Source organism: Pholcus phalangioides, unplaced genomic scaffold, assembly GCF_987345545.1.
Source record: "Pholcus phalangioides strain wild (caught in Gottingen) unplaced genomic scaffold, Ppha-v1.0 ptg000020l_1, whole genome shotgun sequence".
NCBI classification, from domain to species: domain Eukaryota; kingdom Metazoa; phylum Arthropoda; class Arachnida; order Araneae; family Pholcidae; genus Pholcus; species Pholcus phalangioides.
Window position 1 is genome coordinate 14,089,977 of NW_028301613.1, and position 16,946 is coordinate 14,106,922.

Sequence of the window (16,946 nt, forward strand, 5' to 3'; positions counted from 1 at the left end):
AAAAACCGATCACCTCCATTCCCAGAGAGCACAAAAGTGCTCTCAATGTGGGCGCTCTGATTATAATCGTTTGCAATACTATAAAAAGAGATTTAAAATTCTCTGTAATAATCTCATTAAGGAGAATATATTTGAGAATATTCTCTCTCTGGAAGGGCTACAAGAATAGATATTTCCATAAGAATTTAAATAAATATCTAAAAAAAATAGGTTTCGGGATAAATTAAAAAAAAAAACTATTAATAGTAATCTGATTACATTTGTAAACAAAACTATATCTTATCTGACTTTTCTGCAAGCAAAAGTGAGTGTATAAAACATTCAAGATGAACGAACCTTACCATTATTCTCTTAAAATACAGAACTGTTTCTAATGGGCACTCCAATTCCAATTACAATAGTGATTAATTGTTCTCACACATTTATAGATTGAGATATTTTTTTTCGCATGTCTAAAACAATCATGATTTGCTGTCTAACTGTTAATTGTATTAGAATCTGCCAAACTGACAATCAGTATGGTTGTCCAAGCATTTTTTTAAAAATCAACAAAAGCTTGAAAAGCTTCTATTAATTTCACACCTGGAAAAATGAAGAGAAAATCATTCCTGAAGCTGTATGTAAAACAAGCGTAACAGAAAACAAAAACCAACATGGCTCAACATAAAGAAATACCAGCAATATAGAATATGTTCATGGGAAATACCAGTTCCGTACGTTCTTAGAATGAAAGTGATTGTGTAAGAATAGAGCTTCCTTTGTCAATCAACTTTGGTTTTATTTTTTGCTATGAATTCATTTCTGAAAATTTGTCTAATTTTAAACTTTTTAAGGGCTTTAATCTTCAAAGGTTTCCAAAAACTTCTGAAACCTCTCACCATATAATAGAGAGAATATTTAGACAATATTCTCGAACTAAAAGTAGTCATTATGAGGTGATTATGTCAAAAATTGTTTTGTTTTAAATGTTTCTGGCAATAAAAACTGAATCATATTTCATAATGTAAACAAAATAAGTTCTTTTTTTCATTATTTAAAAAGAATATTCTTGAATTTTCACATCCAGGAGAATATTCTTATCTCGCATCTCTAGTTCGATTGATACAAAAATAGGTATGGGTCATTATTGGGATGAAAACAAACCAGCTATGTATTTTGAGGGATTGTTTTGACGACTAAAAAAAAAGTCGCAGCTTAAACCACAAGCAGGAATAGGAACACCAGGCCACTCTCAAAAACAATCCCGATTACACCAATGGTCATCCTGATAACCAACTCTAGTTTCCCTCAATATTCTTACACATTATTTAAAGGATGTGTTCCAACACAGAAAGGAAGAATAACTTGAATGCAGTATGGAGCCAATAAATGGGGCATGACCTCTAGCACTGACAGAGCATGGTTCCTCATTTTACTTACGAGTTTAATGGTAAATTTATTCCAAACATGGCTGGCTTTACTGATTTACGAATTTTCACCAATGAGTGCTGTAGGTATTCAGAACGTTGTTCTGTGGTGGTTTGAAACGCACATTCCGGCATATACTGGTTCATTAGAAATTCTGCAGAAGAATGTGTTACAAGGTGCATGTATGCTTAAGTAGTAGTAGTAGTGGTGGTTTGAAAAAGCAAATGTGATGCTTGGTTTCAAATTTGAAATGTCTCTTTTCATTCTCCTCAAGACATAATTTGGATTTTGATTTCTAAGCACATTATCTGAGATCTTATAACTCCAGCCAAAACTAAAAAAAAAGCAGGTATACAAAAATAGCGGCTGGGAAGGTATAACTTAGAAATAATGCAGTAAAATAGAACATGAAAAATGTGAATAGCAGTGAAACACAGCGAACAAAGTTTAAAATTTTGACAATTCCCAACCAGATTTTCAAGCTTAGATTGAAATTTGAGAGAAGGAAAACTAAACTTTGACACACTAACCATTCAGAATAAATAAGAGTGGTAAAAACCTCCAGCGAATTTGAAATTACAGAAATATTGAGTAAGAACAAAATAATGATATTCAATATGATACAGTCGTTGCTCGTTATAAGGACCATGTGTTATAGCGATGATTTTATTGCAATGACTAATATGATAGGCGCCAAATGTTTTCATATAACGACTATTAGATATGTTTTCATTTCGATACAATGACCACGATATAAAGTTAGTTTTCAATAGAACGACAAGGATTGTATTAACCAGCATCGGCTTTATCTGCAAAGGGGTTAAGCTTTTTGCCCCTTAAAATAATTAAGAACTTTGCCAGTTCACATCAGAAAAGAGAAAAAAAAAATTGAAGGTCTTGTTAAAATAATGACGTACCTCATCATAGATATTTTTGACAGATTTCAACTCGTTGCACTTTGCATCCAGTTGACTTTTGAGCGACTCACATTCCTATCAGCAAATAGATAAAACACACACATAAATATATATATATACATAAACAAATGCTGGTGAAATGAACAACACATACAAATAAATCTCATAGTACCTAATCCAGAGCCAAACACAGTCAAAGATAAAAGCAATTTTTCTAACATGACTGCTCTATCATTTTGAAGCAGAAGCAGCATTAATTTAGTTTGTTCACCCACGGTCATTTTCTGCCATTAATTTTGTACAGTTCAGCAACAGTCATTTTTTGTCTATAGGGAGCGATAACAACAGTTTTTTAACAGCTTTTTCTTTCCATGCCTCTATAGCCAAGACCCCCAAAGCAGAATGTTTAGCACTGTTCTGCGACGAGCCCTCAGCTGACTGGAAATGTTCTTCGGTAAAAACCCCCATGCTGTAATAGTGGTTTTTTCACTTTTTCTTAAAATTCTTCCAAATTGTTCTGCAGTAGCGCTAATTATTCTGCAACATACGTCGCCGATTTTAGCACATTCTGCTTTGGGGGCCAAGACTACGATCAGCTAACCACTCAGTAGTCTTGGTGCCACTTCTGTCACAACTCTGTGTAAGGAAAATTATCACAACAGAGCACATATCAAACCAACAAAAACTCTTTTTGAAAAGTCTATCTATTTTTGAAAAGAAAATCTTTTTGGTACAGTAGGCGATTGTCTTATAGACCAGTGTTTCTCAACTGACAGGCCCTGACATCAGTCAAATCAGACCATGAGTGGTTCACCGTTTCATTTTTTAAATAATAATAATAATGTGATCCACACGTATTCCCAAGGGATCAGCATGATCCGTCCAGGGAATTTTGTTAGTGTTAGTAAACATCCATGCCCGAACCGGGATTCGAACCCAGACCTGCACAGTGAGAAGCTAGTTCCCTAACCACTCGACTGCCAGGCGGCGAGTGGTTTTTACCTATTAGTCTTGTGTGCGACCAGACTTTCCACTGACAAAAAAGTAATCAACTTAGGCCACAGGCTTCCAAAGGTTAAGATCGCGTCAACCGCATCTCAAGTAGAGGTTTTTTATATAGGAAGTGTACGATGTCCGTAACTGTTAAAAGGGACAAAATATAGCCATTAGTTGAGAAAAAAAAATTGGCAAAATTTTTTTCTCAATACTATGTTGTCCCTTGACTTTGAATTGTAACAAATATTCACAACCAGGCTTTCCATCAATGTAGTCATTATGACCAAACTCAAAAGCACATTCTAACATGAAAATAAATCCCATTGTGAGTGTGAAATGACTGTTCAACAATGCTGTATAAATTTGGTTACAAATTAACCATGTTAATTCGATACACATTAAGTCAACATTTTCAAATGCCATCCAGAGACAGATAATAATTATAATAGAAAAAAAAAGAAGGATGCACCTCTTTGAGATTCGAAATTTCTTCTTGAAGAACCCGATTTTCATTTTCCACTTCTTGTACAGCATCTCTACTGGCATTAAGATGCCCCTCGTTCTCCTGTAAGCAGGATTAAAAAAAAAAAAAAAAAAATCAACATTATAGTTATGTTTCTCATTAAAAATCATAAATTGGTGCTCTCACCAGTTTCGAAGATATATAAACAAGTCACACATGCAAGAATTTAAAAATAAAGCAATTTTTCGGACAAGCACATTTCCTTGCACTGCAAGTCCTTCAAAGGTTATCAATACTATCAATACTCTGCATGTCACTTTTAAGACTATGGACCTCCTCAAATGAGGATAATAAAGTCTGCAACTGATAGGAGACTTGGTATCCAAGTGATCCATCACGTAAATTGCTATGGTGCTCTCACACAAGGATATTGGCGTACTGGCGATGAGATATCCCATACGATGGAGTCACTGGCAATGAGATATCCCACACAAAAGAGTCACTGATTGTAGTTACGGCAGTGAGTTAAGTCACCAATGTTATTTTTCAATGTATGGATGCATACTTATAATCTTCTTCTATTATGCCTTTTATAGTAGCCAAGATGATAGTGTGGGGTAATTGTATTTATATTGCAATAATATTACTATATATTATATCTAATATGTAAAATTGATTTTCTGTGTGTGTATGTTCTCTATACAAATTTTAGATCGATCTTCATCAAATTTTACACATATATCAAACAGGGCCTGGATTGAACGATGGGCTACTTTAAAAGTGAACGATGGGCTACTGTTTCGGGCAACAGTTGTTTCTGGGCCTCAACAATCACTTTCAAAATGCTTACTTTGGTTATCGTGGTTCCCTAGCAATGCGTTTCAGACATGCATATGCCTTTACAATAGTTTGTCATTTCTTCAATGCCACTGGTATTATGTATAATAGTTTATTCCTTTATAATGGTTTGTCACTTTTCAATCCCCCCTTTATCAATCCCCCTTTTGAAGAAAACCCGTGCAGTGCCAGGTATTATATAGCTAGTTGTATCTGCCATTATAAATAATTATTTATAATAATATTATCTCCATCGCTGCTAGAATCATTGAAAATGTGATTTTTTTTTTTTCTATTCTGGTTTACGATGTAATAAGGAGGTGAGTGATAAACACTGTCGTTTTTACTCAATTTCCCAAGGTTTGCAATTTTAGTAGCGCCGTGCGAGAGAGGCAGGGCAAACTTGACTCATTCAAGTGAACTCAACTCAACAGCTAATGATACTCCAGTTTGATTTGAGCATCCCTGTCTCTTAAAAGGTACTCTGCATGTTACCTCTTTTAACTTTTTGTTCTCCTCTACCAATGAGCTTTGTCTCTCCAAGATATTCCTGTGAAATGATGAAAGTGAAATAATTGAACAAGAGGAGAAAAAACAATAGTTATCGCATGAGAAATAATTCTCTACAGTTACAACAAATTACATTCATAGTAAATAATTTATTTACAGTTAAAATCCTATATACCGATACCTTTGATTGAAATAATTGCCTATATAACTACATTACACTCTGGTCCCAATTCACTTTTCATAGTGTTAATATGTATATTCTTAATTATGTTTGCAATTATCGGGATATGCAAATTACTTGCAAGTTTGATTGTATAAATGCGGATGTTTCATTGGTTGTGAGTAAGTGCTTTGTGTGAGCGCTATGTGCTGCTTAATTTTTTTTTTTTTTTTTTTGTTTCATTCAATATTCTTTTTTGGGCAAGTGACCACAAATTTTGTATAATAAATATATTTAAGAATTTTCCAGAATTCGGGATTTGAATTTTCTGACATGCCAGCTGACATTGAGGGGGGGGGGGAATATGGCAAGAGGAAGGCACCTTCTGCCAAGGTGCTATATAAGTTATATTACAATTACTACTACTACTTATACTACTTAACTGAACATGAATCTCGTACACATTCCTCTACGGAATTTCTAACAAATCGGCACATGCTGGAATGTGTGTTCTGAGTGTATGCTTGGCCCTAACGTATTTATGTTGTCGAGTTGCACTTGTTTTGTGTTTATGCGGCCACCTGGCTTCCATTTTCTGAAGTAAAGATGGAGAAATGCTTGAATTTTCATGTTTTGTCAGTATCGTGTTGTGCTCTCTGCGGAGAGACCTTTTCAAATGGGAGACCAGCTCACATTCATTATATAATATTACATTATTATCATATAATAACATATATATATATATAACATAATATTACGATTCTCAAAATCCACATATCCATACAATATAAAAGAGAAACCTTTTTCTTTCTTACTTTAACACCTCAAGCTCATTCATATCAGTGCTTTCGCTGAACTGTAAAGGAGAGAAAGAAAAAAGAAAACTGTAATTATATAAATCTATTGACATTTTCCTATAAATTTTATACATTTATAAACAACCGTTTGTTCATACTCTCGTTCATATTCAAGTTAATTGGCATGCAAAATGCCAATAACTAAATCTCAATTCTCCCCTTTTAACCGTTTATCTTTCTTCATCAACGTAGAACAGAATCAAGTGCAACCAGGGTTGGGTTTTTGACATGACAGGCGTTAAAAACTGGTTCAAACAGTCAAAAACCTGAATGAATGCTTTTGGATAATGTTTTGAACACAATAGGTATATAACATGATGAAAAACTTTTTTGCATATTACGTTTTATTTTCAAACATTAATTTATTACAATAATTAAAACAATGTTAATTATAATTTGCAATTTTGAATTCTGCAACATAAGGGCCTACAACATATAAAATATAATACAAGATATACGGAAGACTGGATGTTGTGAAGATATTTATTATTTGAGATGTTAATTTTTCAAGGAAGGAAAAAAACTCATCTCTGCCTCTACCGGGAGTCGAACCCGGGTCCCTCGATTGCCGGATGAGTGCTCTGACCACTAAGCTACAGAGGAGATAGAGATTTTCCTTCGCTAGAGCGTATATATGCCGAACGGAACCGTGCAATGGACAATGTCATATATAAAATATAAGTTTATGGTTTATTTATCTAAGCTTATCTTAACTTCTGTTCAATTTGTTAAGCGAAATAGAGCTGTTTATTCAAAATATGCACGATAGGGCAGTGTTTCTTAACCTTTTTCTCTCCATGGCCCCTTTAGACCATTTTTTTTTCCTCCTGGCTCCCCTGTTTTACCCAGGGTCTTCGACCCTCATGAAGAAGCGAGATCTTTCCTACCTACTGAAATGATTTTTTCACTAAATTTATACCGAACAAAAATTTTGTAAATAAAATTGGTCTGTAGACCACTGGGCAAGAATTTATTGAACTCCCTTCTTTCTAGTCCGAGTTCTATTCAGGGCTGTTTCAACATCATGGGCCCTAGGCAAAATGATGTGCTGGTAGTACCATAACTAGCTGGAAGTAATACAGCCCACATATTTACCACTTATCTTCAAAAAGTCATTGTAATGTACAAATACAAAACCTCATGAGGAGAGGTCACTTAATGGACATGAGAATCCTGGGCGTGGCCCCTCACAACAGTGGGGCTGACAGAGCAGCAGCCTGGGGGCCCAATATGATTCTCATCATTTTTTTCTGTTTTACACTATAAATTTCATATGGAGGGACCCATGAAAAATCTAGCCAGGAGATCCGTAAAAACCCCATCCTAGAGGGAGTCCCTGTTGCAAAATATGGGTGGGGTGGTCAGGCCTGGGGAACTTAAGATGGTCCGGTTTTTATGGGTGCTGGATTCTGTAAGTATAGTCACACTCCCCCCCCCCCACCATAGTTTATTTGAGACATATGCTCAACCCGTGGCCCTTGGAGTCATCTGATGTGGCTCGTGACCTCAAACTTAATTTTGTAAAAATGAACGAAGCAGAACATAACCAGGTTTCTTATGTGACCCAGGCACATTCTCAGACCACTTAAGTCATCTGTGGCACATTTACAGATCAATTATTATCATTATGCCTGCAGCATATTTCCAGACTACTTGATTGTCCCATGGCACATTTTCAAACCAATTAAGTGGTTCGTGCACTTCAAAAGGTTGAGCACCCTTGAACTCTTGACTAAAAAGCTTCACTTCTTTACACCAAAACTTTTTTTCTCTGCTCTCTGTGGCTCCCCCAAATCACCTCTGATTGGGAAACCTAAAAGTTTCTTAGAGCTCAGGGTGTATAAATTCACAGTTTTAAAGTGTATTTTCAACCAAAGCAGAGCTGACAGGACTCTATATCCAAAGCATTTGTTTTGCACGTTTGAATACAGTTTCTCAATTGGAAAATCATTGTATTATAAAATTATAAATGCTAGTAAATATACGATATCATAGTGTATAAGTAAGAATAAGTTTGGCTAAGGACAAGTTAGAGGAGTTTCTTAAACATCATATACAAGTTAGCATTGTCAAATGAAATGACATTCCAGTCCTACAATTTAGTATTTTGATCTGTAGATATATTTCAATGTTAGGCACAATAAGAGTATCATTATCACTATAAATCACTATAATCATTATAAATCACTTTTAAGTATCAGTGATTATCTAGATAATTTAATAATAACAGAAATCACCATTATATAAATGATGTAATAAACTTTTTTATACACTTATCTGTTGTAAAAAGAGTAAAGCAGATGGTTTATATCAACGCACACATATATAAGCAGTTGAAGAAATATTGAAAGGACAAGAATCATCTTGAATCAGAGAATGTCAAATCATTCCAGTTTCCCCTTCAGTGTTTATGCTATGGTTTATTCAAATTTTATATTTTATAAGAAAAAAAACTGTAGGCCTATATATTATCTAAAATAATTCTGTAGAGAATAGAAAATTATTTTACAATCATATTAAATATCTATTCTACTGAATAGCAGTCACTTTCCGATGGGAATTTTTATATCGAAAAGCAATATTTGAGGTTTTGACGTGACAGTTTAAACCGTCAAAAACCTGCCATCCGTGTGAGAGCAACAGAGATGCACATAAAACTAGTTTCTCCTACCCTTGCTCATGGGCTGAGATACAGAGGTGAGAGTGCCCTCAGCATCAATGACGGAGCTGAATGACTTAATGTAAATGCATATACAGTGGACTGTATCATATTATCATATAGATTTCGTCGTTAAAAAAAATAAATGTGACAAACTTTGATGGGAGAGGTGGGGGGAGATTATTGAAAGGTGTTTGGTTTTATTGTTGTTATGGAGAGTGGGTGGTCAAATATGAAGCTTTAAGTTGCAAATACATAAACGGCACCGATTCTGGGCATTTTCTTTTGGGTTCTCACAAACGCAAGATGTTTTCACGAGTAGTAAGGAGATCACGGATTCAACGCATTGGCTTGGGAGATGTAGCAGTCTTGAGTTAAGCATCTTCAAGACTGCTGTGATTGCAATGGGGGGGGGGGGGGGCAACTAGAGTTCTTAATGTCTTATGCCTAACTGGTACGGGTATCCATCACTTTACGCAATTTCGCAATTAAAAGCGATTTCGAAAAGTTGATTTTAGAAATTGCTACTCATAAAATTTGGTGTGTATTTATTTTAGTCCTGAAAATTGGCCAGCAAATTAGAGCACAACATAATTAAAATGATAAAAATCAGTTGGATTTGTTGATGTAGATGAGACATACATGGAAGAAATGCTCAAATCCACCCCACCAGATTTCACTAATGAGAATTTCTTGGCAACACATAGACGATGCCATCAGAATTCTGATCGAAGCAAATGATTCCAATGAACGTATAATTGTCATATTTGCGAGGGATATGCAGAAAAACTCAGATCCAACTTTTTGCTCCTTAAGTTTTTATAAATAAACGAAGAATGCTATTTGTCAGCTGAATCCCGACTGCTTTCATTAAAAATGCTATCAGTCAATCATACTGGGCTCTTCAGGAAAGAAAAACATCTGCATTAGAATCAATCAGAAGACAACTGCTGATGCCACCAGATGGTCACTTATCCAAGGATGATGTCACTCTCCGCTATCCATACAAAGGTTTTTAACCGCTTGCTGATGCGAAGATATATTTCGGAAAGAGAAGAAGTTCAACTGCCCCTGCGGAGAAGATTTTTTTTCAGTGAACAAATCTTCCATGTTTAGGAGTTACATGTGTTCAACCAAGATTCAATATAACGACAAACTCACTATAGTACCGGAATTCTACAAAACAAATGGTAGCATTACCATAGGTGAAGATAGGCTTCAAAGTCTGGGGGGAAGCATGACGATGATATCAATTGATATATACACATACACATTAGATTAATTGACTCCACCTTTGACGCTGGAGGGGCAGTGTGCCCCCCCTGCCCTTCCCCCATAGGTGTTACATCAGGATTCAACTATATTTTAAAAGAGTAAAATTTAAATGACTTCGAGGTACGCCAACTAGTAGTGGAAAGATTCTCATCGAACTATGTTAAGTTATACATACCTCTACATTCATGGCCTTTCACGTGATGAAAGAGAGCAAATAAGCTGGGATCTTCATCATGGGTCAGGATATCCCACAGGGGCCATCAATAATAAATTCATTTCGTCCCGCCCCCTCCCAGGGCAAAGGAAACCACAATAGAGAACTGTACAAATATTTTCATTGGGCCCACCAAAACATGAGGCACAATGAGCGAACGGGGGCGCTCCAGGACGTGAGAGGGCCCTGGTTTCTCTACAGGTCTATGATATACTCGAAACTATTCATGCATTCAGTGGAGAAACGATAACCCTGATGGAAAATGACAAGTTTGAGAAACAAAATAATATGCTAGTTTCTTTAGTCTCACTAGCATGCTCGGCTATTGTCGTAATCGAAAGAACTACTGTTCGAACCCAAATAAGCACAACCATAGTTCCGGGTTATGGCTAATGAATAGCATTACCGTTAATTAGCGCATCAACAAATAACATATAAATATTAAAATACGAGAGAAGCTATCGCACGTGTACGAGGTTTCGTTTTCCGAACTTCACGTTCGAACCAAAAAGGGACAACATTAATCTGGAAGAAAATCGGGAATAAAACAACAATAAAATCAAGATAATTAGTTAATAATTATAATTTCCATGCTAATAATATTACCCTTGCCCGAGTGAACTCTTAGAACCGTCAATCCGACCACAACTCCCGTAAACAAGACTTAAAACCCGAGGTTAAGATTGCTCGATGAATTTATACAGAAGGTTTATCCTTGCTAGTCTTTATTCCTGCTCACGGAAAAAAAATGGGGATTTTTTTTTTTTTTTTTTTTTTTGAACAGAACAAATATATGTGACCGAAAAGGCATTTTCTCGTAAAATGGCTTTATTGGGGCTTTTTTATCACGTGATATTGTACACTCACGCTGAGTTGGCCTCTGGCTGTCACGAAACGTCCCGAAGGGCGATTCCATTTATAGTCCTCAGATTACGAGAAGAGTTACGGGAACGCTCCTCTCTGGAGAGGGTCCATTTCGGCGTGGGGAAAAGATAAAAATTATACCGGGTTGCTAGTAAAGCTCGGTTTACCTGGGAGCAGCTTTCCTGTGTCGCGCGCAACGTGATTCACCCAGCGCGACACGACGTCCACTCACCAAGAAGAAAAAAGCAATATGACTGTTCTCTCCTACAGAGCGCAATACGGCTCGCCATGGCCCCGCAAGGGGGAAGGCTGACAGAGCTCCAGTCCTAGGGCCCGGGATAATTCTCATCATTTTTTTTTTTCACGCCATAAATTCACTATAGAGGGGCCCATGAAGTCTGGGAGGCACGACAAAGGTCCCATCCTAGGGGCCCTGCTCCAGGATGTGGGGCCATGCGGCTCACGACAGCGCTTTACGTCGGGCGTGATTGACCGACTGCTTCTGGGGGGGGGGGGGGTCGAATGCGCCGCGCGTTTTGCCGATGTTCTTTTCAGTCTTTTGTGTTTTCCCTTCCCTTCAAATCGGAACATGCAGACGACAGGATAGCTGATGCAAGGTCATATACTATAATATAATGTATATTGTTATGTATATTATGCGCCATATTATTTATATTATGCGCTATATTATGTACTATTATGTATATTAATGTATATTATGCGCCACGCTAGGAAAACACAAGCGCGTAGCGTGATTATATAACACGTTTCTGCCGACGCGAAATGGTCTAATTCGGTTCACGCGGCGCAAAAAAACCTATTCCTAAGAGCAGGTTTCTACAGCGCACGCAGCGTGAAAACGCTGATTGATCAAACAAACTTCAATCAACGTTTTCACGCTGCACACGGCGCAAAAGTTCTACTCCTAGGAATAGGTTTTTTGCACTACGTGAACCGAATTAGACAAATTTACGCCGGCAGAAACGTGTTACATAATCACGCTACGCGTTTGCGTTTGCCTACCGTGACACATCAGATCAGGACGTCTATGTTATAGTATATGGCCTTGGCATCAGCTACTCTGTCGTCTGCATGCTACGGTTTTAAGGGAATGGAAAGAAAGCACACAAGAGTGTGTGAAGAGAACATTGGTAAAACGCGCGGCGCACGACGCATTTAACTCCTCCAGAAGCAGTAGGCCAATCACGCCCGACGTAAAGCGTGAGGCGTATTGCGCTCTGTAGGAAAACAGTCATGCTGCTTTTCTTATTGGTGAGTGGACGGCGTCTCGCGCTTGGCGAATCACGTTGCGCGAGGCACAGGAAACCTGCTCCAAGGAAAACCCGGCTTTAAGGCTGTCTTGGCTCAAATCGGTTCTCTCTGTATGCGGGTATTCTTCATGCTTCAATGAACTCCGTCAATCTTCCGCTTGAATGAGCTGCGCTTCGTGTTGGCGTTTGTTAAAAGATGCACTCGGAAATTGTTATAAATTTGGGAAGTAAATTAAATTTTTTAATTGAAAAAATTTGAATTTTTATTTAAATTTAATATTTTGAACTAAAATATTTAATACAGAAAAAAATTCAAAGGGAGTAGTGATAATATAATAATAAAGGGGGTAAAATTACTTTAAATTAATAATTAAATTACTAAAATAATTAAATAAAGTAAATTTATAATTGTTAAATTACTATAAATTAATAATTTAATGCAAAGGGAGTATTATTAATTTAATGATATTAATTTATTACAACTGTAAATTATATGGCATTTCCTTCGGTTTAATTTCTATAGCGCAGCATGAAAATGCCACCTGCCAGCAGTTGACCATTCTTCTTCTGTTTACCTTTTCTTATCCGCACGCGCCATCGTCGCGTCTTTTTTCTTTTTTACTTTCCCCACAGAAGCTACTCATGGGCTTTTCACAGAGGTGACAAATACAGTAGAGGCAAATAAAAAGATTCAACATGCATGTCAAGTTTGCAGTTACGTGTGTAGCCACCTTAAGGGCATGCCCCCCCCCCCTCACACAAGGACAGGGGTCCAGCTCTGGGGCCCGGGATGATTCCAATCACTTTTTGTTTTTTCACACTATAAATTCATTTCAGAGTGACCTATCGAAGATTCCAGCGTGAGAGCCCGGCTTTGACCTTTGAAGACCGGACACACCCCGCTTCCCATCTCATAGAGATATCGAAGCGTTCCCGAAGGGTGGGTGTATCCGGAAAGTTTTATTATAAAAACAAAACATTGTCGCCTCATACGAAGGCAACCAAAAAAAATATATATATATATTGAGAGCCCGGCTGCAAGATGCGGGGGGCCATGCTAAAGGGCATCGGAAACATGGTCCTCTCATGGTCGTCCATAGTGAATTTACAGTATGGAAGAAAAAGGAAATTATAAGAATTCTCCTGGGTCGGAGCCTTGTCAGTCCCATGCTTCTGGGGGCCATGGTCGAAGATGTTTTATAAGTGCAGTGTTCGGCTTCAGCTTGATGCATGGAACTAATTATTGAAAAAAAGACAGAAGTTTTCGAATTAAAAAAAAAAATACATTTTTCTATTAAAATAATGTGCTGTAAGTGCTCGAGCAGCCGGGCCGTCTTAAGAGCATCACGGGCCAAATGATTTTTCTGAGGCTCTACCACGTAAATTCTGGAAATTTAGACCAGATCTTATTTTTGTGAATCTGTAATGCGACAATGCCTTAAGACGGCACTGTCGAACAGCCGGCGTTTACGAAACAAAAACACTGCGATGACGACGTTATCGAGGCGCTTTTAGTGAAATTTCTAGGAGGTCAAAATAGCGCTAAAGACGCCAAACGCCGTTGCTAATGCGCTATTCTCGATGGGCACTCGCTTTACCTAAAAGTAGAGAACCCCCTATATACACTACTATATGAAGGTATCTTACCTGAAAGGAAATATAGAATCGTCCGACGTGACGTAGTGATGTTCTTTTCGTGATCGGTGGACTATATCTTTTTTCGGTTAAAAGGTGGCAGGAAAAAGGAGCAGGTAGTATTTTCCTTTCGCGTTATTTTAGTGAGTTTTTCCCTTCCCTTTTTCTCCCCGTTTCCCCTCCTTGGAAAATGAACCTTCCCTTCACGCATCAAGGTCAGAGGCCTACTCAGTATGGGCATACAATCATCGAGCTTATATTACTGGAGGGAGCAGCATCCAGCCGCCGCGACGGCAGCGACATCAAATGCAAGGAAATCACGGGACTCGGTGAAAACAAAGTTCGTGCCTATCAATTCGCCCATAGAAATGTACAGTTCCGTTTCTAAATTATTGGGTTAAAAAAGGATAGAGAACTCACATCTAAAGATGAAAAAAGATTAAATTATTTCTTTCATTAATGCTGGAATAATTTCTTTCATTAATGCTGGAATAATTTCTTTCATTAATGCTGGAATAATTTCTTTCATTAATGCTGGAATAATTTCTTTCATTAATGCTGGAATAATTTCTTTCATTAATGCTGGAATAATTTCTTTCATTAATGCTGGAATAATTTCTTTCATTAATGCTGGAATAATTTCTTTCATTAATGCTGGAATAATTTCTTTCATCAATTCTTGAATTTTCCTTCATTAATTCTTTAATTATTTCCTTCATTAATTCTTTAATTATTTCCTTCATTAATTCTTTAATTATTTCCTTCATTAATTCTTTAATTATTTCCTTCATTAATTCTTTAATTATTTCCTTCATTAATTCTTTAATTATTTCCTTCATTAATTCTTTAATTATTTCCTTCATTAATTCTTTAATTATTTCCTTCATTAATTCTTTAATTATTTCCTTTATTAATTATTATTTCTTTCATTACTTCTGGAATAATTGCTTTCATCAATTCTGGATTTGTTTCTTTCATTAATGCTGAAATTATTTCTTTCATTAATTCTGAAATTATTTCTTTCATTAATTCTGGAATTATCTCTTTCATTAATTCTGGAATTATCACTTTCATTAATGCTGAAATTATCTTTCATTAATGCTGAAATTATCTTTCATGAATGTTAGAATATTTTCTTTCATTAATTCTGGAATTATCTCATCGATGCTGAAATTATTTCTTTCATTTATTAGTTTAAACTCCTAATGCCATAAGAAAATAACGGGGATTGTGTTTTCACCGAGTCACGTGATCTCCCGACGAATGATGTTGGCGACACCGTTCTCAGCACTGCCAAGGCGGAAACCGCTGACGTCATACTCTCTCCAGTAATATAAATTCGATGCATACAATATCTCCCTCGTTCTTCGAGGGATGTAAAAGTCGTATCCATAGTAACCAAAATGTGGGGGCGACTCAAAGAAACATAGAAATGCATTTTTTTTTTCTGATGGCGTTAGATATTTCGATAATTTTCTTGAAGTTCAAGTTATCGATCGGCCTGTTTCGCTTCCAAAAATGTTTAATTAAAGCTGCGGAATTTCTTCACTGTACTTTATGGGCGCATAATTAATTTTAAAACATCTTAAAATATATGTGGATTGAGAGATGCAGTTGGATATTAAAAGATACTACGAAGACATTAGCTTTCATTTTCATACTTGAGAAGATGTAACTAAAAAAAGTTGAAATGTATGTTATTGCATCGATATTCCAACTCAAAAAAGTGGGTCCGGCTAATTATTTTATATTTAATTTTCTGGGATCTCTAAGCGAACTCAATATTTCGAAAACATGGAATTCAATTCAACTTTCGAAATGATTGATGTGACGGGAGACCCAATTAAATTTCCGCATTTCTGAAGTAAAATCGACAATTTTAAAATTGATTTTTATGGGGAATATCCTGTGCCTGTCCCTCAAAGTAAGATGACTGGAATAACGATAGCGGGCTCCTCGACGAGCCGTTAATTCTCATAAGGCACAGTGATATGATTGGCTGGTGAGGGAGTGACGTAAGCATTAACTGATTTATCAGTTTATCATATTTGGCAAGAAATCATACTTTTTTCATCATTCACGTTTCCGACTACTTTATTTGCAAATACACCTATAGGCCGAACTCCGTTTGGGCTCGGACGTCGCTTTGCTCCTCCGGCCGTTAAATGGGGGCCCCCGGACTGAAAATATCAACTCTGTTTTCACCACAACCAGATACATGGCAAAACTGATAAGTTCAAACAGAATGTTCCAAAAACCGGCCACGGGCAATACTATATCGCGGCCGGAAATGTTCCGAAATTCCAATTTTTACTAGAAACATCAGAACCAGAACAATTAAAATTAATTTAAGAGATCAAGAAATGAAGATGGAAGGGAAGAAGACAAAAGCAACAGCTGATCTGAATGGGATTCAAACCCACAACCTTCGATGCTAGTCTCTTACGTTAACCAGTACACCAATTGCGATGTAAAATTAAGTAAATATATCGTTGAACGTAGCCAGGTAATATGTTGGCACCAACCAATAGTCGCTCAAACAGAATATCTCCTACTCTTCGCCAATGCTGAGCGCCAAACCGGCAACCCATTCATTTTCATTGCATCATAATCGTACCACTGTGCCTTATGAGAATTAACGGCTCGTGGCTCGTCGGGTCGGCAGCCATTTTGTTCTCGTGCTGGGATCTCTAAGCGAGAGTCCCGAGCTAACCCTATTGTCCATAGGATTGCTGCACTGAATACTGCCTCGGAAATGACGACAAGCAGCGGAAAAACCCCAAAAAACATGGCGCCCGTGATTTAGTATGGCAACCTAGCAGAATTGAACGCGCAAAAAAAAGTTAAAACTCTTCGTTGAAAGAGGGAGATATGTCACGTG

At 36.9% G+C, this 16,946-nt stretch overlaps 1 protein-coding gene across 2 annotated transcripts in view; it reads right to left on the minus strand.

Annotated features, from left to right (window-relative positions):
• Nucleotides 1-16,946, minus strand: part of LOC149071044 (uncharacterized) — a 61,973-nt gene that overhangs the window by 18,459 nt on the left and 26,568 nt on the right. The window contains exons 1-5 of one of the 2 annotated variants that reach the window (XM_089248424.1): nt 10,902-10,997; nt 6,106-6,146; nt 5,116-5,170; nt 3,790-3,885; nt 2,325-2,399 (exon numbers count right to left, since the gene is read on the minus strand). In XM_089248424.1, the coding sequence (XP_089104550.1) occupies nt 2,325-2,399; nt 3,790-3,885; nt 5,116-5,170; nt 6,106-6,128 (249 nt within the window). In that variant the 5' untranslated portion in view covers nt 6,129-6,146; nt 10,902-10,997. Of the gene's footprint in view, nt 1-2,324; nt 2,400-3,789; nt 3,886-5,115; nt 5,171-6,105; nt 6,147-10,901; nt 10,998-16,946 lie in introns of those variants that run through there. The other variant, XM_089248425.1, reaches the window with a different exon arrangement.